This window comes from Neocloeon triangulifer, unplaced genomic scaffold (genome assembly GCF_031216515.1).
Source record: "Neocloeon triangulifer isolate White Clay Creek 2 clone unplaced genomic scaffold, ASM3121651v1 ptg000015l, whole genome shotgun sequence".
NCBI classification, from domain to species: domain Eukaryota; kingdom Metazoa; phylum Arthropoda; class Insecta; order Ephemeroptera; family Baetidae; genus Neocloeon; species Neocloeon triangulifer.
In genome coordinates this window covers 5,074,163-5,098,381 of record NW_026775557.1, presented here as the reverse complement: position 1 = coordinate 5,098,381, position 24,219 = coordinate 5,074,163, and the positions used below count along the sequence as shown (strand labels likewise).

The following is a 24,219-nucleotide window of genomic DNA, read 5'->3' as shown; positions in this document are numbered from 1 at the left end:
AAAACGTTTTCATTTGGTTGCTGTGACAACAAGTTTCACTTGTTAGATCAATGAGATGTTAAGTTAGTTTTTTTTTAGAGTTGATATTTATTTATAAAAATAACAGAATCATACAAACACGAAGTATAATAACTCTTATATATACTTGTTGACAAAGTTCATATTCTCCGCAGGTTTCTTTTCAAATGTTTGAGTGGAGCACATCACCTCTAATGCAGCATAATATGCTAGCTAGTCTATAAAACGCCTCTAACAGTGCAATATACATTTAAATATATGTTCCCCTGCTTGAATTAGCAATAAAAAGTGCTAAAAAAGGACATACCCAATTTTCACAGCATTTTTTTTGCGTTCACAAATATTTGGAACAAAAGGGAAAAATATTTGCCAATAAGTTTTTAGAACAAGGCACTTTTCTTCCAAACACAACTACAACCCTGTGTACTAACAAGCTTTTTTATTAATCCTTTGTTTTGTAATATGGTAGACATCTACACATTCTGCCATCATTTAATCTTCATTTACAACAAATTAAAACAGAGATTCATTTGGAAGTCTTCGGTCAATGGAATATCGTGTCATGAAACTGCAGCTCAAATAATTTTGTGCCAATGAAAAAAAAACTCAAACCTTTAAGTGTATAGCACAGCAAAATATTGAAGTATCATGAGAAAAAATTAATCAAAAGTAGGTTACCTTCTGTAGGTAATTGCGAGTGTGAAATACACAATGATAATAATAATAATAATCAATCGTCCATTTCAAGTGTTCAAAGAGATGCAACAGCCTCCAAATGGAATGCACCTTCAGCTTGGTTAGCCATAAAATTTGGGCTGAAAGAGAAATTAAAGTTATTTAGCAAACAAAATAAATATGAGAAAAATCGACATCGTATTATTTTTTCAAACCAAAAAGTTAATAAAAAAACATTAAAACAAAATCCTCATGTCTGGTTATTAAAACTGGCAGGAATAAAGGGGTCGTTTGTTAAATCAAACCAAACATACACTAAGAAACAGACAATTTGACTTTTCTGACCTTGTCTTAAATAAAAATTTACTGGACTCAAAAGTTGTAGGGCCACACTACGTCCTAAACAATGTGTTAAGATGTGAAGATAATAAAAATTCTAATTACCTGTCCTGGTTCGTCTTGCGGCCTGCTGTTGTCCTCCTCGCCTGAAGAGTCCTCCTCTCCTGAAGAGTCAGCAGAACCACTTCGCTCTTTAAAAGCGTCTGCTTGAAAGGAATAATAATAAAAGTAAGTATTTCATAATGAAACGGAAACAAAAAAACTACTTTTGTCTGGTGTGCCAGCGTGCTCGGACTTCTGTTTTGAAAGGGTGTCAAAGCAGTTTAGGCACACACGCAAGGGCTTGGACGACTGGCTGGGCAGCATGAGGCGTTTATTCGAGCACGGTCCACACACCACAGAGCCACACTTGCGGCAATGGTGCTAATATTTTATCAAATAATATTTTCATTCAATCACATGTTATAAATAAATTTCAAGCTTACCCTTCTGTTAAGCATGGAGAACTGAGTACGTTTGCAGTGCATGCAAACGGAAGCCTCAGAGTCTGGCACCCAAACAGCAGCATGCACCTCAACAGCTTTCTTTCCACCTAGGAAAAATTGTTACAGTTCTTTATTACTATTTCAGTAGAAAAACTTATGCAAGGAGAAGCTACTGTGACAATTTTATAAAGTAATTAAGGAAGATTTATTACTTTTACGAAGCAGATCTTCAATACACTTGTTTATGTGTGCCATCCACTCCTGTTTTTCAGTAGCCGTCGCTGCATACACCGCAAAAGACTTAGTTGCTGTTCTGATTAACCATCCATTGCGAAAATCTGTTTTTAATTAATAATATTATGTATTCAAATCCACGTATTTGTTTCCTTACGAGAGTCGTCCTCTAAAGACTCAAGCTTCACTTCTTCCAAAGGAATAATGTGCTGTTTGTTGTACTGTAAATTTTTATAGAAAAAAATAAAGAAAATAAATTTTAACTCAATATTAACGTATGTGGTGCATTCCCTGAACTAATCTTTACTTTTAAATTCCCCTTTTTTAAATTCATATCTTTTAATCTTAACTCAAATTAATTGAAAGCTCTGCAGTGGATCGCAATTTTGGGAAATAAATTTTAAATAATCAATATTTTACCTTTTTCTTATTGATGACAATATTGCCGTAGACGAGGATGTCGTTGAAAAGGAAAAACTGCCTCGATTTTGGCTTCTTGCGGCACATTTTGGTTAGGACGCCCTCTCCAACCAAAACCCTGCCTGGAACAGCAAGTGGCTGCAAATCAATCAAGGCAATTGCATAATTAATCAAAGGCTAATCGGATCACTTGGTTGCTCACCTGCCCGGAACTACCAAAGCAGCTCTCGACCATGGTAATTCGCCTGGCATTTGCCTCGCTGTTCACTGCAACGGAAAAAAGTAAATTACATTAAAAGAATGAGAAATTGATTCAATGCCACCGTAATGTGCAAAGAATAACAAGTAAATAAAACTGGGGCAAGGATGTTACATTACATACTTCTCGTCATTTTGCAGTTTTTCTTGAAATGAATTATGAAGGAAAAAATGGTTTGAGATTACATTCCCCAAGCTAAATATAAAATTGATATAAAAAACCCATTCACGTAAATGTGACCGCAAAGACAGCTACAAATTTTCCTGCTCCTTGTATGATTCATCCTTCTGTATTCCCGTGTATGAAGCAGCTGCTTGTGAGCAATAAGAGAGAGAAGGGTGACACCCATCAAGAAAGTTTCCCTTCAAATCAAAGTAAAATCGCTCCCTAACACGCATGCCGTAAGTAAGTGCCGAGAATTTTTTTGTTTGAAACAAATTCCATTTGAAGACTGAATTCCGCGAAATGTATGGGCATTTTCATGCAAAATTCCAATTTTGTACACTCACCTAATCTGTCAACCATCGCGACCGACTGGCAACTCTGGCAATGCAAAACAATGAGCTCAAGGATGCCAACTAGAATTTGCAAATTATCCGAATTTAATGCATCTCAAATTCTCACGATAAAAATTCAGTTTTACTTTGAATTTTTTAAGGCTTGTTAAAAAAATTAATGAGTATCTAAAAGCCTGATTAAAACGTGAAAATAACAACACTGCATGTACAAACTCACTAAAACGAGTTTAATTGAATTTTTATTGTGGTGGCAGCTTTGATCCTTTTTTGCATTTGCACCAACCAAAAAATACAAAGTTGCCAACACAATTTTGAAGCACTTTATTTTGAAACATTTTCTTTTTATATTTTATGTAATTTATTTGATTTTGAATTGAAATATTTATCTACATCCAAAACTTATATTGATTTGGGTAGCAAATGGTCGTTTGCTACCCGTTTGTTGAAATTAGTTTTTAATTTAGATAAAAAATCTAATCAGTGCAACAAATTGCGGCCCTGCATCACATGATTTTGCACTGTTGTTCGCTGCGCAGGCGTGACTGAAAAATCACTTGACGGACGATCGGACGGGCTTTGGGTTAAAAACTTCAATATTTTTGAGGTTTTTGCGGAAACTCTTCACGATCTCACCAGTTTTCTTCGCGGCTAGGGCGTCGCAGTCAGAATGAAGGTTTGCGGACCTAAGTGTTCCCTTTGTGGCCTCATCATCAGCGTGTGGGGCATCATCCAGTTGGTCAGTCCTACAACCACCCTATGTTGTTGCTTCGCCGCAGCAGTATAAACTAATCTTTTTTCTCTAAATTTACAGGTGCTGATGGGCATCTTTTACTACGTCAAGAGTGTCGCCCTGTCCGAGGACTTGGCTATTGGACACGGTGAAGCGCACACCGCCGAGGATTTCTACATGGCGGCTGATAGGAGCTACACGCAGGTTGAAAATTGGAACAACACCACGTTCCTTTAAATTCCTCTTCTGACTACTGGACGGAAAGTAACCAAGTTGTCTGTTTTCAGAACGCTTACAACTGCTGGATAGCGGCCTGCCTGTATTTGTTCACCCTTCTATTCTCAGGACACCAGTTCTACATGAATAGCCGCACTTCGTTGAGCATGTAAATTATTATTTGGGCCTCCTGCTACTGTTGATTGTTCTATATAATCTGCATTTTATTTTGAAATTTAAAATAATGTTCCGAACTCATGATGAATGTGGTACATTCCTATATACTGTAAAAATTACCTAGGTGTCTCAATTTCCGTACTAACATTGGAGGTATTGAAATTTTGATTATCTAGCCTACGACCAAATTTAGTTTCTTGTTAAATGAATGTTGATCAAATTTCTTTCTATGCAGATTAAATTCAAATCACCTGCTTCGGATTTGTAAATTTGTTAAAAAAAAGAGTTAAACGGTGTGCAATGGCTAAGTCCGCTTAGGCCCATTAAGTATTATATCTGTTTATTGAAGATAAAATTTCTTTAAATTGTTAAGCGATAAAAATGGAAAAAGTCACTGTATAAATCCCTTAAGATGTAATCATTCCATCTTAACACATTCATGTTTTATTGTAGCTCGATTTGGGAAATGTATTTTCAGTCAAGTCGGCTCTGTCCTTGTCAGGTAAAAAACTGAAATAGATAGGGGTGCACAAACCTGTAAATTATAAATTAAATATTGTATGAAGTTGTAAGTACCGTGGAATAAAAATCAATTCAAACCCTGAAACAAATTGGATAAATCAACATTTATTTTGAATTTAGACATTCTTTTGAAATAATTGCATCTTTCTGCACATACAGCTTTATCAGTTTACCGCATCAGTTTTTCTTTGTTATTTTACCTCTGAAGGTATTACATTGATTATTTAAGTCCAACACCCAAAGGTTACTTGATTGATAATGCTCAAGAGTGGGGATGCTGCATCCGGCAATCACACTTTTATTTTGAGCTCTTTATTGCTAGCTGGAAAGGATTTAATATAAAATGCCATTTTAATATAAATAATTGGCTTTGATTAAATCAGGTAATCCAATAAAACATAATACATCAACACTGGCTTCATGCCAAGTTAGTAAAAATATCAAACTAAGTAGCTGCGTAATTAGAGAAGAAAAGCATCTCATTATTTTTTTTTTGTAGTAGCGGCTAAGGACAACACAGAACAAAAGAAAGCTGTCTCGATTAGAAAATATTTTAACGTTATCTCTCAGTCTTGGGAAGTTCAAATTTGTTTTTGAGAATGCATAGAACTAATTAAATATTTTCTAGTGGTCGTTGTTGCAGTCGTGCTTTTTGCGACACGAATGGAATGAAAAAAAAAATAAAGAAAAAGCAACTCTGTAAAATTAGCAGGCGAGTGAAAACAGCAAGATAATCAAGAATTAGCTCTCACGTCGGTAGATCTTCTCCATGAACTTGAAGAAGAGGTTGTGAGGCAACCCTCTAGACACCTGCTGGATGTGCGTGCTGATGATCTTGTAGCTTGATTCCTCGTAAGTTGCATAAGTGTGCGGCAGCCCCAAATCTTCGTACAGTTGCTTTACCTGAGCCACATCTGTCGGGTTTTTGGAACCATAGCAGGTCTTTAATTTTTATTTAAGTCAATATTTGTTTTTAATTTTTCTAAAATAACAAACCTCCATGGTTTTCCTCTGATCTGGGGTGCACCTCTGCAGTGCCACCACAGAAAGCCAGGTGCACTTTCCATCCTCGATGTCAGTGCCAACCTTACCAGTCACTTCAGGGTCACCAAAGCAATCCAAATAATCATCCTTGAAATTTAAATTATCAGCTAAACACAAAATACGAATTTAGATATTTTTTACCTGCACTTGGAAAAACTGTCCCATTTCAAGCAGAATAGTCTTTGCCTGGCGGTGCATTTCTGTATCTTGAATTCCCGCCTGAAATCTTGTATTTGATTATCATTTTATTCTCAGGTATTCAGATTTACCATATGCATAGCAAGAGCGACCGGCAGCTGGAACGAGTAGTAGGCAGTCTTGTACTTGACGATGGTGTTATACCTATTCATGGTAAACTTTTCCAGGTCAGGTTTTCTGCCAAACTGACAAGACAAAAGGTCCAGACTTTGACCCATGCTTGTTTTTAGTGCAACCTATACAAAGATTGAATTTAATTTTGATGCGACACAGAAATATATCTTACATCATGGAAGAGCTCCATAATGTCCACGTAATAGGGCTTGTCCCGGAAGTGTGTTCTCAGCAGTTGGTAAATTCCGCTCTCGAGCAGAATGCCATCATTGATAGCTGCAACACCGAGGTTGTTCTTGCGATACCAGCAAGGTCGGCCCCGTCGTGTCTCAGATCCATCCATCACGTCGTCCATTATAAGGAAAAACGCTTGGAACTGGAAATTTTTCATTTATAAATTAGATGCTTATGGACTGATTAAAAACTACTACGTTTTTTTTTGCAATGTAATCAATTTGAAAGATAAAAAAATTGTATGCTTTGAACATAATAATTAAAAAATCGCAGATGGCGCAGGTTTTAATCTACATGTAAGCAGCGGCTGATAAAAATGTAAAATACCATTTCAATGCACCATCCCAAAATTTGTGCCAGTCTGATATTTTCCGGTGTCAGATCCTCAGGTTTAACCAGCATTTTGTAGGCAAAGACCAGAGCCAGGCCCCTGTTCTTCTTCCCTCCAGGAACGTTGTATTGCAAGACCTTTAATTTATTTTTCATGATAATCTAAATTTCTAATTTAAAATTTAAGGAGGAATTGAATTGCACCTTTGAGAACCATTTGGTGGCATCAGGTACGTCCTGGTGGCGTCCGGCCTCAGTCAGGTCTCTGACCACATCCGGGAATACTGCCATAAACTCGCGGCTCTCCTCCTTGCTAGTGACAGTGCCCGTGGCTGCTGCTGGCACCACCACAGGGTGGTTGTGCGTCGACAGACCTCTAAGACAAGAATAGCACCGTCAGTGACGACTCGCGCACTTTTTAACTCCACGCCAGTTTAATTTTAAATTCAAATATCGCTTTTCATAAGCCGGCCGGCAAGAGCTTTTACATCTCAATGGCGATGACCTCGATGCTCACTCAAGGTCAGGCACCGTTTCTTTTGCGTTTTAGCCACAAAGAAAAAAAAATCTAGAATATGTGAAAAAGTTTTTGAACAAAGAAATTCTACTGAAACATAAATATTTATAGAAAAAAGGCACAGTTTAAATGTATTGAAATGCATTATAAATAGGATCGTCTTGTTTTCCCTGAATAGTTTTAAAAGTACATTTCACAAATAAATATGATAATAGGGTTCATGTGTCCGGCTCCCGGTGGAATGATATGTCAAACAATTCTCACCTAGGGTGGCGACGACTGGTCTGCAGGACTTTCTTTGTCGAGACATCAGTGTTGTTTGTATTGCTTGAGAGGTTCTCGTTGGCAAGAACGCTGGCCGAAAGGGCAATGCGGCGCTTCAGCTCGGGCACCGCAGTCTCCGTGAGACCTTTGGCACTTCTCCGCAGCAGGGCCAGCATTGTGACACGCACTTTATCTCAGGATGAATCTCCCTTACTTTCCTCGCTCACTATCAAAACAGCGTCTCTCCACACTCCCCTATAATTCGGTGCTGACGTGATTTTTTGCACGCTCCTGATTTTAGGGGGTGTGCCTCCCCTGTGTGCGAGTCTGCGTTCTCCGATTTCTCTTTTTCGCCCAACCTCCAACTTGCGTGTGCAGAAAGGAGGTAAAAGCAGCCCTTGCTATGAATAGAAAACAAAATATAAATCTATGTTGCATGCGTAAAATCAATTTAAAATATAGAATTACCTCATTTGTGCAATAAAGTTGATAGCAATGCTACAAATAAATTGAAGTAATACCTACTTTTGTCACAACGTTTGCATCTCCTCTGCGCACATACCTGAACCCTGGTGGACTTTTATGTCAACACGAAATGCGAAATATAAACAAAACAGTGGTGCTCGATGAAAAAAGTGTGAAATCAAGGCAGGCAAGTCGGCATTCCACCTCTTTTCTTTCTTTTATTATTCTTTCACGTCACACCAGATTTCTCTCATAATCAACACACAATTTTCAAACTGCCTTTTCATATCTCTATGGCATGTATGTATTTCTAAGACCAAATTAAGAATTAATTAATGTATATAATGTAGAGTAACGAACGACCAATAAGGAAATAATTATGATAATTATCTCATGACTCTCTCATTCACTAAGGGAATCAAAATATTTTTGCGGGTACATAGCTATGTATTATGATTCACCATTCACCACACATTATTGCACAAAATATAATGAATTTTAAACTATATATCAAATACATAATGTATGTATGTAATGCCTTATTTTTTCCTAGGTGAAGGTGCGGAAGGTCGTCGAAGAACATTGTAATTTGTGCCCACCCGACCAAAATTTCCTGACGCATACATGCATGTCGGGTAAGAAAAAAAAAAACAAATTCAATATTAGCAAAATTATCCTGAACAGTCGACTTCCATGTTATTTTTGTCAAAATGTTTGAATCATCACGTTTTACAGGTGAAAATTGGACTCTAAACAATATTGGAAAATTGGAGTATTTTATCCAACAATTCATTAATTAAAAAAAAAAAAAAAATAAAAAATGCTATCACGAAAGAAAGAAATGAGGAACATAAAAGAGGGCGTTGTGGGAAAATATGTCAAAAAAGATACTCCTCCCGATTTGCCTGGTAAGATCGTAGCTTGCAAAATTATTTACTATGTAAATTAAAAAAAAAACCTCAGTTATAAACGTTTGGACCAATGATTCAACCAACAAAAGACTCAGCTCCCGTCCTAATCACTTGCAACAGCTGGTAAGACAGCCTATTATGATAATTATGGCTTGATTGATTACCTAAATTATTTTAACATTAGACTCCACCTGGAGGAATGGTGCATCAGCATCAGTTCAGCGTGGGTCGAACGACTCCTCAGGCAACAACCTTGAGCACACCTGAGGGCAGGTTCACCCCCAGTAGCTCAATGCCTGACCTGGCGCAAAGGTTCACGAACCTATCTGTTGCTTGCGAGCCTCCGGCTAGGCTCTCAGGATCTATTTACAGTGGAGGGATGGTACCTGCTATGAGCCACACTTACATTAACCAATACGCTGGCTCGGATTTTAGTTTGGATAAGCAAAGAGTTAGTTTAAATTTATTTGAGCTTTAAAAAAAATATTCTTAAAAATGTTTGATGCCATTTTTTTTTTAGACTTCTCAAATGGCTCCTGCCCAGTATGCCCAAGAAATTCCTGAACAAATAGAGAGGCGGATTGCAATTCGACATGAGCTGCCTTACAGTGAAAATGCCTCTACGGTTTACAGCAACCAGATGGACGATTATCAAATCCCACCCTATCAACATCAACAAGTATTTTTATAATTTAATTCCGCTTTATTTTCTCACTAATTACCTTTTTCAAACAGCTGCCAGCGCCGTTTGTCCCCAAAATGCTGCCCAGCTCTGTGCAGCTGCACCATTCTGCGCCAAACATGCACCTGGCAGGCGCCTCCACGGCCAGCTCGCAGCAAGACCCCTCTGGCTCACAAGGTTTAAAATCTAACTTGTTGGAAATTATTTCTTTTAAATTTCAAATTCAGGTCAACTGTCTCAAGAAGGCTCAGAAGAGCTACCACTTCCACCTGGCTGGTCAGTGGACTTTACGATGAGAGGGCGCAAGTACTACATAGACCACAACACTAAGACAACCCACTGGAGCCACCCCTTAGAAAAAGAGGGACTTCCCACTGGCTGGGAGAGAATCGAGTCGCACGAGTTCGGCATCTATTATGTCAAGTAATTCTCATTTTCTTGGTTATTTTTAATTGGATTTTATTTTTATGATTCTTTATTTCCAGTCACATTACAAGACAAGCTCAGTACGAGCATCCCTGCGCGCCACACTACATCTATCAACCCGAAGTGCGTATCCAGATGGACATAGCGCCAAGAATGATGTCGCCCTTGCCGCCGCCACGCCACACACACTTCCATCCGCACAGTGTCTTAGTTCCTGCCAACCCCTATCTTAATCAAGGCATATTTCACATTCAAATTCAGTTGAACAAGAACTTAATTTTTTTTATGATGCAGAAATCCCTCATTGGCTAGTGGTTTACTTCATGGCAGCTCAGGAGTTTGACCACAAATTGAAGTGGGATATGTTCAAGCTACCACAACTGGACTGCTTTGACGCTTATTTAAAAAGGCTGTACAAACAGGGTCTTGAGGAGATTGTCATGCGATATGAAACATACAGGTCGGAAAACAAAACCTTTTATGTGATTATCTTTATATCAGAGTTTTGCTTGTATAGGTCAGCGCTGCTGTGCGAAATGGACCAGAGATTATCGGAGCGGCACAGTGGCGTTACCATAACAGAAATTGACGCTTTGAAGGAAGTGGCCTTAGCCCAGAACATGGAGACGAAAGTGTGATCCAAATATACCATGTAAGCTCCACACATAAAATAAGCTATTTATAAAATTTGCCTGTTGACCTGCTGATTTCAGCTATTTACATTTTATTGATAAAATGGTGTCGTTCACAATGTTTTTAAAGTATTTTATAATAAAACTATATTTCCAAAATACTGACATTTCTCCTCATAAAAACTTAACCAAAGCAAACTTTATTTACAGTTACAGAAATGCAGTTTCTCAAAATTTAAGCACATAATTTAACCACTAGCACTGGCTTCCTTTTGCTCTTCATCCAGAACTTCGACTCCAATTTTTGAGAAACCTTGGTATTTGTGTATGGTTACGTTTCTTAAGCCCAAGTACTGCGCCCACGCTTTGCCTGTGATCAAAGTTAATTTATATATTATATCACTCAAATATGATCAGAGAACAAAATATTATAATAAATAAGAATTTATGTACATATGTATGTATTGTTATACATATAGTAATAAATTTTCCAAATTTTCTTTAAAAGTAAATTACCAGTATTCTCCCCTTTGTCCACTCTGCCTTTGGTGTAGAAATGATAGCCAGCTACAAAGAAGACGTTCCACGCAACAAACATGTAGAATAAGGATAATTTGTCTCTTGTACTGATAGCTTTTGAGACTGGCACAGGATTCATTCTGCGACGGATCAATTTACGCAACCACCTTGGCAATCCAGACATTCTGCTACCGTATAAGCTATTGAAATTTGACGAGAATGAGCTAGAGTTTATAAGATATAATTTCTATGAAAGAGAAATTTATTTTGCTCTCATACCTTGTAATTCACAAAAAAACGTTATGTGGATAATTTTTGTTCAGCAGATTCTGTAAAAATGTTGTTGTTTTGCAATGTTGGTAACAGTGGAGCCATATGGACCAATATGGACGCGATGAAAACAAAAAGCTCTGCACATTAAATAAAAATGCACATTGTGGAACTGGGAAAAAACGGAGCCTGTTAAACTCTTGAGATAAATATATGTAAGTTTTATTTTCGTCCGTATTTACTTATATCTATGGGCGAGCATAAAAAATTTAATTTATTGGTTGCGTAAAATAAATCAAATTATGTATATAAATAAAATATGGTTAAGTTTCACCTCTGTTTAAACGTCTGGACCCCCCATCCTTATCATAATTTAATTTCTGGTTAGGCCCTATTTTTTAAGTTCATGGATTCCTTGTGGAATAGGTCCAGAAATGAGCAGAGTCAAGAATTAAACCATCACAAGACTGATGACTGGTTCAAACTTTTTGCCAACAGGAAAATGACTACTGAAGAGGCTGGATGCGAAACAAGGGAATCGGTTATTTTGGCCACCGGCGGCTATGACCACACAATCAAATTATGGCAAGCTCACACGGGAAATTGCCAACGAACGCTTCAGCACACAGAATCTGTAAATATTTAACTGCAAATTTCTATAATTATAATTTTACAAACTTTTCACAGCAAGTAAACGCCCTGGAAATTACTCCTGACAGGCAACGAATAGCTGCTGCAGGTATATAAATCGTGTAAATTTGTATTTATTAACAAAGAATTTGTTTCCAATCAAGGCTACCAGCACATTCGAATGTACGAGATAAATAGCAGCAATGCAAATCCTGTGGTGAACTGCGAAGGCCTGACAAAGAATGTATCTTCAGTGGGATTCCAAGAGGATGGCAAATGGATGTATACGGGCGGAGAGGACTGCAGTGCCCGCATCTGGGACCTACGTAAGGGGTCGATGCAGTGTCAGAGGATTTTCCAAGTCTCGGCGCCAGTTAATTGTGTATGTCTGCACCCCAACCAGGCTGAGCTCATCGTCGGTGATCAGAGTGGCATCATTCACATCTGGGACCTCAAGACAGACCACAACGAGCAATTGGTTTCATTTTTAATATTTCCAAAATAAACGTAATTTCTAACTAGAAATATATCAGATTCCTGAAACAGACTCTGCCATTCTCTCAATGGCCATTGATCCGGCAGGAACCTTTTTGTCGGCTGTAAACAACAAGGGACGCTGTTTCATTTGGGCCCTCAGTGGCGGCACCAATGATGAACCAACTCGTCTCAACCCAAAACACAAACTCGAGGCCCACAAGCGGCATGCCCTGAAGTGCAGATTCAGTCCTGATTCTTCGTAACTATAAAATAGTCCATAATTTTCTTGACATCCAGAGATTTTCCTCAGGTTGCTCGTGACCACTTCAGCAGATCAGACTGCTAGAATCTGGGAGACAGACAAGTTTACAATGGTTCAGGAGTTAACCTGCGACGCGCAGCGCTGGGTCTGGGACGCTGCCTTCAGCTTGGACTCGCAATATGTTGTCACAGGTTGGAAAAATTTTGAAGATTGAAATAGTTTGTTATAATTTTTAAATAGGCTCATCGGACGGAGCTGCTCGGTTGTGGGATGTTGCTGAGGGAACGATACAGAGAGAATACACTGGCCACCAAAAGTCCATTACTGCTTTGGCATTGGAGGACATCGCCAAGGAATAATTACACATTGAAACAAATGTTCACTCGATAAATAAAAATAGATAAAAATTTAACTATTTGTTAAACAATTTTATTTTTAAGAACAATTTCAGTGACTTTTATTGTGTGTAGCACTGCGTATTTGATTTAATTGAACATAGATTAGAGCATAAAATAATACAAAGTCAAAGTCTTAAAGTGAATTAGATTTTAAAATTTCAAAAAAAATATAGAAGTGGTAAAAAGGTAAAAGGTTAACTTTATACAATTAGCTAAGAAATCAAACTCGAGTTTAAATTTAATATTCATTTTATTGAAGTATCACAGATTCTCAGTCTTATAGTTGCCTCCTGGGTGAAATCTTTACCAGTCATACCTGCAAATGAATTTGCAAAATTAATGTAATTCGCAATTTATAAATTACATAAAAATGTGAAGAATTAATTGGCAGAGAAGTCGCTTTGTGAAATTCTGTCGTTCGCTCTTCCAGACAGTTTAGCGTGAGTTTTGATCGGTTTTCGCAATCTCATAGTGAACAGGGTGTACGTCGCAGGCTATAAGAAATACTTATTTTTCACATCCCCTTGATCGTGACATCGCTTGTGGGAGCAGATTGGAAATGCAAAAGATATTGCCATGCAGAGTAATGGTTCGTGAACGAGACGCCAATTTGTTCGCATTAATCGCAGAACGAATAGGATTTTCTGTCGCATACTAACCTGACTTTTGAGTGAGCAAAACGGGAGGGTCGGCTCGCCTGCCCGCCCTTTAACGCCGCTGATCCTCCACAGGCGCACGCAACGAGTATCGCATCTTGATTTTCAGAAGTGAGCTTGCTTTGAGAAATCCGCTCGTCATTCGAATCAGTTCGTCATTGATACGCATTTATTTATTTTTCTTCATAAATCGGACGCAAGATTATCGTGACATCCTAACATGTCTTAGAAATGTGCAGAATAAGATTAAAAAAAGCAAAAGTGATAAAATTGTATTATTAAAAAAATTAGAGCAATAAATAAAAAGTTTGAATATTTATTCCAAGAATGTGTTATTTTTTATTTATTATAAAGGAAGATAAAATGCTAATAAAAAAATGTTTCACACTGCTATTACGCACTAATGAATACATGATCCTTAATGGCATTTTTTTTTAATAATTAGAAATATAATTTTTGTATTGAAGAATTAAAATGATGTGTCAAAGCCATGTATTTATATCCATGGTGAAAGTATTGAATAAATATTATTTTGCCTCACTTGTCGAAATAAGCCGCAAGAAGATTATTAGAATTTTTTATGATGACAATAATTAATTTCACGCAAACGATTGTTTTCTTTGAAGTGATAAATTTCTGAGTCATGTAGATTGTAGACGACAAAAGGGTATGTTTTGTTTAACGCAAAACGCAAATGGTTTACTAGATCGGCAAAATATAATATTTTTTTTTTTCGAAATTGCTTATTTGAAGTTTGCAACAAAAACATTTTATGGAAAATTAGTTGTATACTTAAGATTTACTGCAAAGGAGAAACAGCACTGATGTTATATCAGTCAGTAGCGCAGACGGAGAGGAAAAACGCACGCTTTTTTTTCTTTCGACAGATGGATAATTTATTATCTAATATTACCAATCATAATATTATTGCATTCGACTTTGCACACCATACTTATGAAGAAGACAAGAGATACAAGTCTTGATAATTGAAATAATGTTAGCCTAGTTGCCTAGTAATAAAAACTTTTTGTAGTAAAAATGTACACCTACATCAAATTGATGATTTTATAGAAAAAGAATTGTGGCAATGAACGTTCTTGAAGGTGAATGCTATGATTAACATATTTTTACGATTTGATAATTGAATGAAAAAGTGAGAGGGCGAGAGATGCTCGCTCGAGTTCGGTTCGACGTACGGCGATTTTCGGCAGCAAGCTCTTTCTTGATGACCTTTAGTAACGACGAGGTGGCATGTCCCTCTCGTGGGGAGCTGCGGCTGGGTAGCTACGGAACGCAACGCATTATTAGTCACAAGACAAAAACCGTACACCACTGGCTGACGCTTGGACAGTGGGACGCGCACGCAACATGTCGTCCGACGGCATAAATAAATCCAGCCGGTAGAATTTCGGCAGTTTTGCTTTTAGCAAATGTATTTTTTTTAAATTCGGTGCGCTAGTCAGAGAGACGCCTAACTCACGGACGCAAATTGTGGAAATAAAAATAGATAACAATTAATGGTTCTTACCGTCTGGTCATGTAAGGGTCGGCTGCAGCTCTCTCGTATCTAAAAAGAAAAAAACGCATATTTTTTTGTTAGATTTAGTGCTTGGGTAGAATTTTTAGTTTTGGCTTAGACATAAATCAGAGATTAAAAAAACTAAGGGACTTCATTACATTGATTGTATTGTTACGGCCGGTTACGGCTATCATAATGGTTAGTTAATTTGAAATATAAAGATTATCTCACCCTCCATAGCCACCAGCAGAAGGTGGGGGTGGAGTCCTGCGGGCATACGCATCAGCAGCAGGTCTTGCCTCGTACATAGGGCGCCTGTCATAAGTGCTTGGAATAGCTGCTGGAGGTGCAGCTTGTCTTTCAGGGTAGGTGCGGCTCATGTCACTGTAGCCGTTGGCAGGTGGCCGTCTTTCATAAGTGGCTGCTGGCATGGCAGGGGCGCGCTCTGCCTCCCGTCCACCCCATCCTCCTGTCATTTGTCTGCAAAATAGTGAAGAAAATGTTCATCAAAGAGTTTTAGGAAAGTGTTTATAAATTAACCTGTCCCTACTGGGCATCATGCTCTGCTGTTGACGGCCATAGCCATAGGCATCGTAGCCATTTGAGCCGCCACGGTCATACTCCTCGTAGCCACCTCCATATCCATTCCTAGGCTGCGGAGGCCCACTAGGCCCACGCCTGTCATATTCTCTGGGCACCTCCCTAGTGTAAGGGGGCCCTCTGCTTGGTGGTCCGCCACGGCCGCCGTAGCCACCTCCGAAGGATCTTCCACCACGTCCGCCTCTCATCATTGGACCTCCGCCTCCACGACCTCCACGCCCACCTTTCTTTCCTGTTGATTGCTGTTGATGAAGTGCAAAATAAAAATTAGTTAAATAGCAAAATTATAAAATTTATTTCTTTAACCTCAACGCTGATCTGTGAGCCCATGAAATTGTAGTTGTCAAGGTTGCTAATGGCCTCAAGAGCCATTTCCTCTGTCTGCATGTGCACAAAACCATAGCGGTTGAGGATGTCGCACTCGGTGACAACACCATAGCGTTCGAACAGACGCCGAAGGTCGGGTGCTGTAGCGTTTTCAGGAAGCCGGCCCACAAAGATTTTCGTCTTGGGCGGATTCGCTCCGGTGCGAATTTCTGCAGAGTCGTAATCTAAAAAATGAGAAAAAGAAAGTTAACTGATTAGAGGGTTAAAATATCAAACGTAATCGAGAATTATGTGTGCGCCGGTTAGCTGCGAGTTGTGATTCGCAAAAATGGCGGTCGAATATTTTAATCGTGAAAACAACACGAGTCTGTCATTTACAAACAAAGTACATAAAAATTATTTTTAATGTGAGTGATTCAAAGATTCATCTTACCGATACTCATGTTGTTTCTGCTCGTATTTTGTAGGGAATTGTATTCAGAAATAACTTCTTGATACCGCTGAAAAGGAGATGATACTAAATTCTGATTAGAATTACTCCCCAGTCCCCACCACTTTATGATGGCGTCCCTTTAAATGAAGCGGAGGTCGTGATTTGATCTTTAGAGTGGTCTCAAATTTTTTATTTAATCTGATTCAAACATTAAAATTTTATAATTTAAAATGTTGAACAAAATTATAAAAGCAATACCGGTACTGAAAAATGGCTGAATTCGTAATAATTTAATAAAAAGCAATTCATTGTTTAATGTTTAAATGTTAGCGCCAGATAAAATTGATGTGCGCAGTGTGACGTACTTCCGTTCGCCGCAAGATCAACAAAAATTGCCCGTGCAGGAATTAAGGAGGAAGAACCCCGCAAGGGATTTCTTCAACGTAGATCTCATCGACTGCACGTCTGCAGAATGTTTTTCAAGACGTGAGAATATTGATTAGGAAGCCGCGGCATATTTTTTTTTTGGATTTGGACCGAATCCTTGTTTGGGCGAGTCGACATGAAGTGGAAACAGTGGTTGTTTTTGACTTGCTTGCTGTCTGCTCTGCTGGGTCTGGGTCTAGCTCTTCGAAAGGACCCCTATGAAGTTTTGGGCGTCAAGCGGTCGGCCACCAGTCCTGAAATCAGAAAAGCCTTTAAGCACCTGGCCAAGGAATGGCACCCGGACAAGAACAACAACCCCGAGGCGGAAGACAAATTTGTCGAGATAACACAGGCATACGAGGTTCGAAAAAATCAATCGTTTGCTTTGACACACTGCAACTGCACTGTCCTATTTACATGCATTTTTTAATCTGTTTTTCAGCTTTATTTCTCTCATCTTTAAATTGAAATTTGCTTCGGTGCTCTAAAATTATTAATGTGCATATTATACACAGTCATGAAAAAAAAAGAAAGAAATTTGCCTCTGAATAATTAAATGTTAAAAAAAAATCAATAATAACTATTTCTTAAATTTATATCTTTTTTCCATTTGCAGCTACTGATGGATCCTGATCGTAGAAAGAAGTTTGACAGTTTTGGCATTACTGAGGATGCTCCAGCATTCCAACACAAACCAGATTACAGTCAGTACAGAAGATTTGACCCTCTAGATGACCTCTTCGGCTTCCAGGGCAGCTCGTTCAGATTCCATTTTCAGGACAGAGACATAACAATCTTCCATAAGCTCAGCGTAACCACCAAGTCAGCCTCCAACTCTATATTTAATGACTTTTAATTAAAAAAAAATAATAATAATTTCAGAGCCTATGAAAACCACCTAGTGCCAAAGAGCTACAGGACTCCTTTCCTGATTCTCTTCTACTCAGATTGGTGCTTTGCTTGTCTGCAAATGGAGCCGATCTGGAGGCGCATCATGGAAGAGTTGGAGCCTATTGGTGTTGGAATTGCTACGGTCCACTCTGAGAATGAGCCTCTGCTTGTCAAGAAGGTTGGGGTCAGTTCTCTACCCTTGTTGGTCCTCCTCATGGATGGCAAGGCCATGCATTACAAAGAGTCCCTCTTCAGTGTGCAGAAAGTTGTTGGTAATTAATAACAATATTAATTGTACAAAGCGCTCAACAGAAATCTAGCAGCGCATGTAGAAAAAATGATTTGCAAAAGATCTCAAATTTTAATTTTAATATATTTTTTCTTATTGTTAGAATTTGTAAGGAGTAAGTTTCCCTACAAGTTGGTGCAACCTGTACACGATGAAAACATTGAAGGTTTCCTAAATTCCTGGACTGATAACAGAGTTCGAATCTTGATTTGCGAGAACCAAGAGTCGGTCAGACTACGATATATCCTGATGGCTTATTACTACAGGGACAGAGTTGCTTTTGGGTACTGCTAGAAACTAAACTTTTTATTAAGTACCTATTTAATTAAAAAATTAATTTGTGTAGGTTTGTGCAAGTTCGGTCACTTAAGGCTAAGGAAATTGTGCAGCGCTTCAAAGTTCCAACAGACAAAGACACACTTCTCTTGTTTAACGAGAACACCGAGAGGCCGGTGGCTAGTCTCAGCATGCCGGACATTCCAATTAAAACAATGCACGACATCATCAGCAACAACAAATATTTGCTCCTTCCAAGGCTCTCTTCTCAAGTAATGTCTGTCATATTGTGGATTATCACAGAAATGAGTTTTGTAACATTTGCAGGCAATGTTTGACGCCTTGTGCCCCCCAGATTCAGCCAGGCCGCGTAAGAGGTTGTGTGTAATTCTAGTGTCTCAAAACACACCATTCCACGACGAACCGCGCCAGGTACTGCGGCAGTTTGCTCAGGACACTTCCTACAGTTCCGAGAGGGTTAGATTCATGTACATCTTTAAGGAAAGGCAGACAGACTTCATCAGTGCCCTCACCACAGGTAAATTATAAATATTAATAACTTAAATTTTATTTAATTTAATTTATCACAAATTCAGGTCAAAACAGTCCACCTGAACCAACCCTGCATGTTGTAATTATTTGGAGGTGTGACACAAGACGAATCAAGTATGACTGGTTGCCCGAAGGCTGGGGCAACTCTGGGCAACCACAGTGGAATGCATCGCGAGAGCGTCTCACCACCACCATTCAGCGCCTTCTGCAATCTGCTGATGCTCTGAGCTATGAAGCCATTGTGCAGGTACTAAAATGCATTCTATCCGCTGTTAGGTTTTGTTTGAAATGAAGATTGAAAAATTATTAATTCCTGGGAAAAATTTAATTTCAGGAACTGATTGACGAGCATGCACAAGGAATGGTTGGCAGGATATTGAATAAAATTTTTGTAGCTACTGAGTATCTGCGTGACAATGTCACTAAAGAGCAACTCTTGCCCGCACTCTCAGTTATAGGCACTGTTCTCTTTATTGTGGTCGCTGGATACTTCATGGCATACTTGGTGTAAGTAAAAAACTTTTGATTTTTACACCGGTCTTAAAATTTTTCGAGCAGGCGTCTAGAGGAAGAGAAAATTGCCAAAAGCAGCTCAAATGGAATGGGTGGTGGGAAACTGCAGAACCCACAGCAGCAGTTGAAGCTTCACGAGCTGCGGCCAGAAACATACAACGGAATGGTGCGTCTTCTAAAACCAGGGTGCAGAACCATCGTACTGCTGGTTGATCAGGAATCCCGTAAAGAGCTGCTCATCAAATTCCACAAAACTGTGTGGCCCTATAGGAAGTAAGTCTGGGATTTATTAATTTTTTATTTTTTAATGAGTTTCATTCAGGAACAAGACCCTGATGTTTGGGTACTTGAATCTGGAGAAGGGTCTTGAATGGTACAAACGGCTGCTCATGCTGAGTCTGCCAGAACCACGGGACCTCAACATCAACCCAAAGAACTGCATTGGTACAGTCATTTCTCTGAATGGGCACAGGAAGTACTTTTGCATGTACCATGCCAAGCACCCCGAGAGCATGAAGGGTAAAGGGTCAAAGGTGAATGAATATATTCCATTGATTTGTGAAATGTATTACTCGATACTCATTGACAGTATTCAAGTTTTAAATGTTTGAATCACTTTCAGCGGTTGGCGAGAATGACCAAGAGAATCAGCAACTACGAGGCAGGAACAAATGGAGCATTTATGGGATTTGAAACCTCCGAGTCTGAGGACACTGAAAACTCGGATCTGGAGCAGGGACCGCCTGTCAAAAATGTATAATTATAATTTAGTTAGTTAGTCGTTTCCTCATTTTCAATTCTTACAGGGAATGAACAACGACAGGTACAGCAATGTGGTTTTTAAGGAGAATCTGTTGGATGGCCTGGCAAACTGGCTAGACAGGCTCTTTGAAGGCAGCACATATCGCTACTACATCAACTACTGGCCGGATTTTCCCAATTACTGATTCTCCCTTTGGTTGTTTTTAAAGACCTTTTTTGATCAAAACACTAATTTTATTTATGATTTAAAGACTGTTGGGCCACATTTGGTTTCCAAATATCTATATTAATTAGTTATTCAGCGCTTTTTGCCATTTTATACTAAAATAAGCATGTGCCATACTTTGAAAACAAAAGGAGACTTGTTTCAAATTGAAGCCTCCTAAAATAATGGAATCGTTAAGCACGCTATTATCAATTTTTTTGTATCATGTCAATCTCAGCAGAGCTGAAATATTACACTTAGTTTTTTGCTAGTCCCCACCTGTCGTTGATTTGTGCCCTGACAGATAAAAAGATGTTACTGTTGCTTGTTTTAAGAGTTACTGCATGCTATATTGATCTAACACGAAATTGTGATTTTAAGACGTTGAATGACCACATAAGGGCACAGATGAGATGTTGTGATGTTTGTCGTATACATATGTGTAATTTCAACACTTCAGTTCTCTCCCCATCCGATAATCAGTTGTTAAAATACCATTCTAGTCAGTTTGTACGGTTGCTTGACATTTTAAAAAAGGAATTGCTTCAACCAAGTGCCAATTAATTTCCTTGCATAATTTATATCGATATACTTAAGAACAATCACACCTTTTTCCCTTGAAATTTAATCCCACCACCACAGACTTTGTGACAAAAAGGTCCCACGGTATACTACTGCACTTGCAATTTAGCTCTCTAAATTATTAGTTGGAACGATAAAATGATATTAAATTAAATCACACTGGTCACAAAAAGATACCTCTTGTATCCTAGAATAGAATAATCACAAGATAATCCAAAAATTATAATTATTATTACAACTTGCCAAAAAAAGGCGCTGATAAATGTTTTTCTAATATTCCTGGAACCGTAAAAATAAAACATTAAAGAATAAATATTTGCCTCATTTTAAAGTGCCTTTTAATACATATTAATAACAGGAACAATAATATGAATTTTTACAGCTGGGGAGGAGACGTGACCGCGTCAAAAATAAAATTAATAGCATAGATGGATGGGCATTTGATTTTTCACGCATTTTACCAAAACAGTTTTAAACTGATAAGAAGAGGTGATCCTCAGATTAATCAAACTATTAACAACTTGAAGCAGACTTTATTCTAGGCTTCACTACCCGGGGGAGGAAAGTCTGTCGGGTCGAAGCCGAGCTGCTCATCTCACTCACTGTTTTGCGCTAACCTGCCGCATTTTCATTATTTTAATTTTTAACTCTTCTACAATTTAAATATTTCTGTTATACCTTGGGCCTACTGGAAGCAGTTAAACTGTTGAAGTCTTTGGCACAGTTTGACCAGGCAATTCCAATTCCAAATCCTCCTCCAAGGATGACAGGCCAGCGTCGACCTTATCGAGAAGTTAATTTAATTTAAGCAAACTGCAATTTATTTATAGCATTATGCTTCTTACGTTTGAAAAAGAGCAGGGAGGAAATTGAGCCCAGAGCCAGACCTCCTCCTGCAGCAGAAGAAATTTTAAGTTAAAAATTTCTTGTCAAAAATCTGCGAAAGGAACTTCAAATTTCAACAATGCAAATTTAAAAGCAGAACGTTTTCCAGTCAAAATTCACAATCTAAAAACAAACTGAATTTAATAAATTTATACGTGGTTTTATACCGAATTTGATGATGCCGTCGGTGACGCAGTTTTCGGCACTTTTACCGAAATCCAGCTCTGGGGTCGGCATTGTGACAGGTGCCATCTTTCCGAAAGATTTTCGAGACTCGTTTGTTTTCCGTTCAAAACCAGCGCCTTCAAGATTCTTGCGCCATCTGTTTGTTGAAAAAAACAACAATAAAAAGAGGAGGAGCGTTTGTTGCTGGTTGCATAACCTAACAGATCCAGCTGGTTTCGTCACTGCAAAAGAGTTGTCCGTTTTGTCCAAGTAAAATCAAAGAATTTTAGCCATGGCCAGCGAGATGCTGTTGCAGAAGGTTGGCCGTGGCCTTGCCATTCAGGTTAGTTGACACGTGAACGTTTAAATGGAGTGAGAATTAGAATTCAAGAGTTAAAATTGTTTAACTAAAAAACACAATCCAGTTTCGACGTCTTTTTTTGTCGCAAACTAGCTTTCCCCTCATAACTTGTCGTTTCTGTGTGATTTTTCCATGATATTTGATATAATTGTCCGAAGTAAAATTGAAGTTCTTTATATTGTTGCATAACAAACGGAAAAAGAGAAAAAGTTGGTCACAAATGATGAAAATGTTGAAATTTGTTCTAAAAATTTTAGGCTCGTGGATTTCACGTCTCAGCAGCTGCAGGATCTGCGAACCGCGTCAAGAAATTCCAAATCTACCGATGGAACCCCGACACACCGAACGAGAAGCCTACCATGCAAGAATACTCAGTTGACCTCAACAAGTACTGCGCCTAATTGCAAATACATGCTCGAGTGTTATATAACTCTGATTTATTCAAGGTGCGGTCCCATGGTCCTGGATGCCCTGATCAAGATAAAAAATGAGATCGACCCAACGCTGACCTTCAGGAGGTCATGCCGTGAGGGTATCTGTGGCTCCTGCTCTATGAACATTGGTGGGGTCAACACCCTGGCTTGCATTACGTAATGCAGTGTTTAATTCTTGTTGCTCTAATTGTAATGTTTATAACTTTAGGAAAATTGATGACAATTTGTCCAAGCCAGCAAAGGTGTATCCCCTGCCGCACATGTATGTGGTCAAGGACTTGGTGCCGGACATGACTAATTTCTACAATCAGTACAAGTCGATCCAGCCGTGGCTTCAACGTAAAGACGAAACACGCAAGGGAAGTCAACAGTACTTGCAGAGCGTTGAGGACAGGCAGAAACTGGTTAGGCCTAAATCATAGAAAATTACGGAATTATAGCAAATAATAATGTTTTTTCCCCAGGATGGACTCTATGAGTGCATCTTGTGCGCCTGCTGCAGCACCTCATGTCCTTCCTACTGGTGGAACGGCAACAAGTATTTGGGCCCTGCTGTTTTGATGCAGGTGTGTAAACAATCAAATAATAAAAAATGTGGCACATGATACTAAAATTATCTCCCAAATCAAAGGCCTACCGATGGATCATTGATTCTCGAGATGAGACCACGGCCGACCGACTCGACCGCTTGAAGGATCCTTTTTCAGTGTACAGGTGCCACACAATCATGAACTGCACTAGAACCTGTCCAAAGGTAATGTTAGATGAAAGATTTGAACTTATTTAACTTTTTCGTTTCCTATTAGGGACTGAATCCTGGCAAGGCAATTGCTGAAATTAAGAAGCTGTTGGCTGGCATTAGCAAGAAAGATGCCCCTGGCATGGACACCACTGCCCTTCAGCGTCAATAATTATTTGCTAATGCTACTTACCTTTGTAGATACTGGTTGTTATTTAATTAATGTGGTGCAATGAGAATAAATAAAAACGAACTGTCATTCCACCTTACAGAAATTTTAAAACTTTTACTAAAAAAAATTAAAAATTAATCGAGTGATGTTATCATAATTTTCTAATTGAAAAAAAATGTACCAAGTATTTATTGGGAAAATGTTTGTTAAAGGGATGAATAATGAGCACAGTATTGAGACAAGACGAGACCTTTGAACTTTAGTCTCTTCCCGCCATTGTTTGAACTTACAAGGTACGCATAGTCAAGTAGTTCCTTCACTAGTTTTTATATTCTTTAAAATAAAAGGAATTTATTGAAAAATATAAAGACAATTTTTAATCATTTAATTGATTTTGTATGTTTTAAGTTTTAATCTCACATATTAATGGACGATTTAAGAGAAATCTGTTTGCCACAAGAGTGAG

General features: G+C 38.5%; 10 protein-coding genes across 16 annotated transcripts; 5 read left to right on the top strand and 5 right to left on the bottom strand.

The window, feature by feature from the left end:
* Positions 1 to 366: 366 nt before the first annotated feature.
* On the bottom strand, positions 367 to 3,018 carry LOC132202759 (pleckstrin homology domain-containing family F member 2). 5 transcript variants are annotated; one of them, XM_059629912.1, is made up of 10 exons: positions 2,940 to 3,018; positions 2,374 to 2,438; positions 2,172 to 2,309; positions 1,909 to 1,972; positions 1,730 to 1,855; positions 1,518 to 1,624; positions 1,299 to 1,455; positions 1,138 to 1,238; positions 1,039 to 1,092; positions 367 to 833 (listed from the first exon to the last, which is right to left on the bottom strand). In XM_059629912.1, the coding sequence occupies exons 1-9, from the start codon at positions 2,953 to 2,955 to the stop codon at positions 1,066 to 1,068; spliced, it is 801 nt and encodes a 266-aa protein (XP_059485895.1). In that variant the 5' UTR covers positions 2,956 to 3,018; the 3' UTR covers positions 367 to 833; positions 1,039 to 1,065. The 5 variants fall into 5 exon arrangements, with proteins under 5 accessions (XP_059485895.1, XP_059485896.1, XP_059485897.1 ...); XM_059629913.1 differs by having other exon boundaries at positions 1,138 to 1,235; XM_059629914.1 differs by lacking the exon at positions 2,940 to 3,018 and adding an exon at positions 2,554 to 2,738.
* Positions 3,019 to 3,324: 306 nt separating this feature from the next.
* On the top strand, positions 3,325 to 4,340 carry LOC132202760 (ribonuclease kappa). Its single transcript, XM_059629917.1, has 3 exons — positions 3,325 to 3,684; positions 3,760 to 3,882; positions 3,966 to 4,340. Exons 1-3 carry the CDS (start codon positions 3,616 to 3,618, stop codon positions 4,065 to 4,067), a joined length of 294 nt encoding a protein of 97 aa, XP_059485900.1. The 5' UTR covers positions 3,325 to 3,615; the 3' UTR covers positions 4,068 to 4,340.
* A 328-nt stretch (positions 4,341 to 4,668) lies between these two features.
* On the bottom strand, positions 4,669 to 7,650 carry LOC132202756 (farnesyl pyrophosphate synthase). The gene is made up of 9 exons (XM_059629906.1): positions 7,295 to 7,650; positions 6,718 to 6,889; positions 6,511 to 6,651; positions 6,122 to 6,325; positions 5,907 to 6,071; positions 5,779 to 5,856; positions 5,590 to 5,724; positions 5,346 to 5,535; positions 4,669 to 4,915 (listed from the first exon to the last, which is right to left on the bottom strand). The coding sequence occupies exons 1-9, from the start codon at positions 7,468 to 7,470 to the stop codon at positions 4,884 to 4,886; spliced, it is 1,293 nt and encodes a 430-aa protein (XP_059485889.1). The 5' UTR covers positions 7,471 to 7,650; the 3' UTR covers positions 4,669 to 4,883.
* Positions 7,651 to 7,982: 332 nt separating this feature from the next.
* Positions 7,983 to 10,817, top strand: LOC132202755 (scaffold protein salvador). Of its 2 annotated transcripts, XM_059629905.1 has the most exons (12): positions 7,983 to 8,059; positions 8,313 to 8,394; positions 8,495 to 8,667; positions 8,723 to 8,793; positions 8,855 to 9,121; positions 9,191 to 9,349; positions 9,406 to 9,529; positions 9,580 to 9,775; positions 9,838 to 10,016; positions 10,073 to 10,238; positions 10,296 to 10,430; positions 10,621 to 10,813. In XM_059629905.1, the coding sequence occupies exons 3-11, from the start codon at positions 8,580 to 8,582 to the stop codon at positions 10,414 to 10,416; spliced, it is 1,371 nt and encodes a 456-aa protein (XP_059485888.1). In that variant the 5' UTR covers positions 7,983 to 8,059; positions 8,313 to 8,394; positions 8,495 to 8,579; the 3' UTR covers positions 10,417 to 10,430; positions 10,621 to 10,813. The 2 variants fall into 2 exon arrangements, with proteins under 2 accessions (XP_059485888.1, XP_059485887.1); XM_059629904.1 differs by having other exon boundaries at positions 10,296 to 10,817.
* LOC132202625 (uncharacterized) lies at positions 9,801 to 11,358 on the bottom strand. The gene is made up of 3 exons (XM_059629640.1): positions 11,209 to 11,358; positions 10,927 to 11,129; positions 9,801 to 10,780 (listed from the first exon to the last, which is right to left on the bottom strand). The coding sequence occupies exons 2-3, from the start codon at positions 11,111 to 11,113 to the stop codon at positions 10,659 to 10,661; spliced, it is 309 nt and encodes a 102-aa protein (XP_059485623.1). The 5' UTR covers positions 11,114 to 11,129; positions 11,209 to 11,358; the 3' UTR covers positions 9,801 to 10,658.
* Positions 11,270 to 13,013, top strand: LOC132202757 (target of rapamycin complex subunit lst8). The gene is made up of 7 exons (XM_059629909.1): positions 11,270 to 11,414; positions 11,698 to 11,833; positions 11,887 to 11,938; positions 11,994 to 12,307; positions 12,363 to 12,565; positions 12,617 to 12,759; positions 12,809 to 13,013. Coding segments are annotated over exons 1-7 (969 nt in total). The 5' UTR covers positions 11,270 to 11,412; the 3' UTR covers positions 12,928 to 13,013.
* Positions 13,014 to 13,197: 184 nt separating this feature from the next.
* Positions 13,198 to 16,629, bottom strand: LOC132202758 (RNA-binding protein 4.1-like). 2 transcript variants are annotated; one of them, XM_059629910.1, is made up of 6 exons: positions 16,502 to 16,629; positions 16,048 to 16,292; positions 15,682 to 15,983; positions 15,373 to 15,621; positions 15,151 to 15,189; positions 13,198 to 14,906 (listed from the first exon to the last, which is right to left on the bottom strand). In XM_059629910.1, exons 1-6 carry the CDS (start codon positions 16,509 to 16,511, stop codon positions 14,855 to 14,857), a joined length of 897 nt encoding a protein of 298 aa, XP_059485893.1. In that variant the 5' UTR covers positions 16,512 to 16,629; the 3' UTR covers positions 13,198 to 14,854. The 2 variants fall into 2 exon arrangements, with proteins under 2 accessions (XP_059485893.1, XP_059485894.1); XM_059629911.1 differs by having other exon boundaries at positions 13,198 to 13,282.
* Positions 16,630 to 16,876: 247 nt separating this feature from the next.
* LOC132202346 (dnaJ homolog subfamily C member 16) lies at positions 16,877 to 21,335 on the top strand. Its single transcript, XM_059629196.1, has 12 exons — positions 16,877 to 17,288; positions 17,544 to 17,749; positions 17,810 to 18,090; positions 18,211 to 18,391; positions 18,454 to 18,655; positions 18,711 to 18,921; positions 18,980 to 19,182; positions 19,270 to 19,442; positions 19,494 to 19,721; positions 19,771 to 19,981; positions 20,071 to 20,202; positions 20,255 to 21,335. The coding sequence occupies exons 1-12, from the start codon at positions 17,064 to 17,066 to the stop codon at positions 20,393 to 20,395; spliced, it is 2,394 nt and encodes a 797-aa protein (XP_059485179.1). The 5' UTR covers positions 16,877 to 17,063; the 3' UTR covers positions 20,396 to 21,335.
* Positions 21,307 to 22,177, bottom strand: LOC132202348 (MICOS complex subunit Mic10-like). The gene is made up of 4 exons (XM_059629198.1): positions 22,050 to 22,177; positions 21,843 to 21,890; positions 21,676 to 21,779; positions 21,307 to 21,614 (listed from the first exon to the last, which is right to left on the bottom strand). Exons 1-4 carry the CDS (start codon positions 22,132 to 22,134, stop codon positions 21,597 to 21,599), a joined length of 255 nt encoding a protein of 84 aa, XP_059485181.1. The 5' UTR covers positions 22,135 to 22,177; the 3' UTR covers positions 21,307 to 21,596.
* Positions 22,178 to 22,230: 53 nt separating this feature from the next.
* LOC132202347 (succinate dehydrogenase [ubiquinone] iron-sulfur subunit, mitochondrial-like) lies at positions 22,231 to 23,845 on the top strand. The gene is made up of 7 exons (XM_059629197.1): positions 22,231 to 22,390; positions 22,666 to 22,796; positions 22,855 to 22,998; positions 23,051 to 23,246; positions 23,307 to 23,408; positions 23,474 to 23,596; positions 23,649 to 23,845. The coding sequence occupies exons 1-7, from the start codon at positions 22,340 to 22,342 to the stop codon at positions 23,751 to 23,753; spliced, it is 852 nt and encodes a 283-aa protein (XP_059485180.1). The 5' UTR covers positions 22,231 to 22,339; the 3' UTR covers positions 23,754 to 23,845.
* Positions 23,846 to 24,219: the final 374 nt, after the last annotated feature.

Bases quoted from the DNA above. Each gene is read 5' to 3' on its own strand.
- LOC132202760 (XM_059629917.1), top strand. From the start codon at position 3,616: ATGAAGGTTTGCGGACCTAAGTGTTCCCTTTGTGGCCTCATCATCAGC. The intron at 3,685-3,759 runs GTCAGTCCTACA...CTAAATTTACAG, and splicing joins TGTGGGGCATCATCCAGTTG to GTGCTGATGGGCATCTTTTA. The intron at 3,883-3,965 runs GTTGAAAATTGG...GTCTGTTTTCAG, and splicing joins CTGATAGGAGCTACACGCAG to AACGCTTACAACTGCTGGAT.
- LOC132202758 (XM_059629910.1), bottom strand. The intron at 15,984-16,047 runs GTTAAAGAAATA...CTTCATCAACAG, and splicing joins GCTCACAGATCAGCGTTGAG to CAATCAACAGGAAAGAAAGG. The intron at 15,622-15,681 runs GTTAATTTATAA...ACTATTTTGCAG, and splicing joins ATGATGCCCAGTAGGGACAG to ACAAATGACAGGAGGATGGG.
- LOC132202756 (XM_059629906.1), bottom strand. From the start codon at position 7,470: ATGCTGGCCCTGCTGCGGAGAAGTGCCAAAGGTCTCACGGAGACTGCG. The intron at 5,725-5,778 runs GTAAAAAATATC...TTAAATTTCAAG, and splicing joins GACAGTTTTTCCAAGTGCAG to GATGATTATTTGGATTGCTT. The intron at 5,536-5,589 runs GTTTGTTATTTT...TAAAAATTAAAG, and splicing joins ATCAGAGGAAAACCATGGAG to ACCTGCTATGGTTCCAAAAA.
- LOC132202347 (XM_059629197.1), top strand. From the start codon at position 22,340: ATGGCCAGCGAGATGCTGTTGCAGAAGGTTGGCCGTGGCCTTGCCATT. The intron at 22,391-22,665 runs GTTAGTTGACAC...TAAAAATTTTAG, and splicing joins GCCGTGGCCTTGCCATTCAG to GCTCGTGGATTTCACGTCTC. The intron at 23,597-23,648 runs GTAATGTTAGAT...GTTTCCTATTAG, and splicing joins GCACTAGAACCTGTCCAAAG to GGACTGAATCCTGGCAAGGC.
- LOC132202348 (XM_059629198.1), bottom strand. From the start codon at position 22,134: ATGGCACCTGTCACAATGCCGACCCCAGAGCTGGATTTCGGTAAAAGT. The intron at 21,891-22,049 runs GTATAAAACCAC...CTTCTGCTGCAG, and splicing joins CGACGGCATCATCAAATTCG to GAGGAGGTCTGGCTCTGGGC. The intron at 21,780-21,842 runs GTAAGAAGCATA...CTTCTCGATAAG, and splicing joins CTCCCTGCTCTTTTTCAAAC to GTCGACGCTGGCCTGTCATC.
- LOC132202759 (XM_059629912.1), bottom strand. The intron at 1,625-1,729 runs GTAATAAATCTT...AATTTTTCCTAG, and splicing joins TGAAGATCTGCTTCGTAAAA to GTGGAAAGAAAGCTGTTGAG. The intron at 1,239-1,298 runs GTAGTTTTTTTG...ATTCCTTTCAAG, and splicing joins CGCTGGCACACCAGACAAAA to CAGACGCTTTTAAAGAGCGA.
- LOC132202625 (XM_059629640.1), bottom strand. From the start codon at position 11,113: ATGTCTGGATTGCCAAGGTGGTTGCGTAAATTGATCCGTCGCAGAATG. The intron at 10,781-10,926 runs GTAATTTACTTT...CTTTGATCACAG, and splicing joins GGACAAAGGGGAGAATACTG to GCAAAGCGTGGGCGCAGTAC.
- LOC132202346 (XM_059629196.1), top strand. From the start codon at position 17,064: ATGAAGTGGAAACAGTGGTTGTTTTTGACTTGCTTGCTGTCTGCTCTG. The intron at 18,392-18,453 runs GTACTGCTAGAA...TAATTTGTGTAG, and splicing joins AGGGACAGAGTTGCTTTTGG to GTTTGTGCAAGTTCGGTCAC. The intron at 19,443-19,493 runs GTAAGTAAAAAA...TTTTTCGAGCAG, and splicing joins TACTTCATGGCATACTTGGT to GCGTCTAGAGGAAGAGAAAA.
- LOC132202755 (XM_059629904.1), top strand. From the start codon at position 8,580: ATGCTATCACGAAAGAAAGAAATGAGGAACATAAAAGAGGGCGTTGTG. The intron at 8,668-8,722 runs GTAAGATCGTAG...AAAAAACCTCAG, and splicing joins TACTCCTCCCGATTTGCCTG to TTATAAACGTTTGGACCAAT. The intron at 9,122-9,190 runs GTTAGTTTAAAT...TTTTTTTTTTAG, and splicing joins TTAGTTTGGATAAGCAAAGA to ACTTCTCAAATGGCTCCTGC.
- LOC132202757 (XM_059629909.1), top strand. The intron at 11,939-11,993 runs GTATATAAATCG...TTTCCAATCAAG, and splicing joins GCAACGAATAGCTGCTGCAG to GCTACCAGCACATTCGAATG. The intron at 12,760-12,808 runs GTTGGAAAAATT...ATTTTTAAATAG, and splicing joins CTCGCAATATGTTGTCACAG to GCTCATCGGACGGAGCTGCT.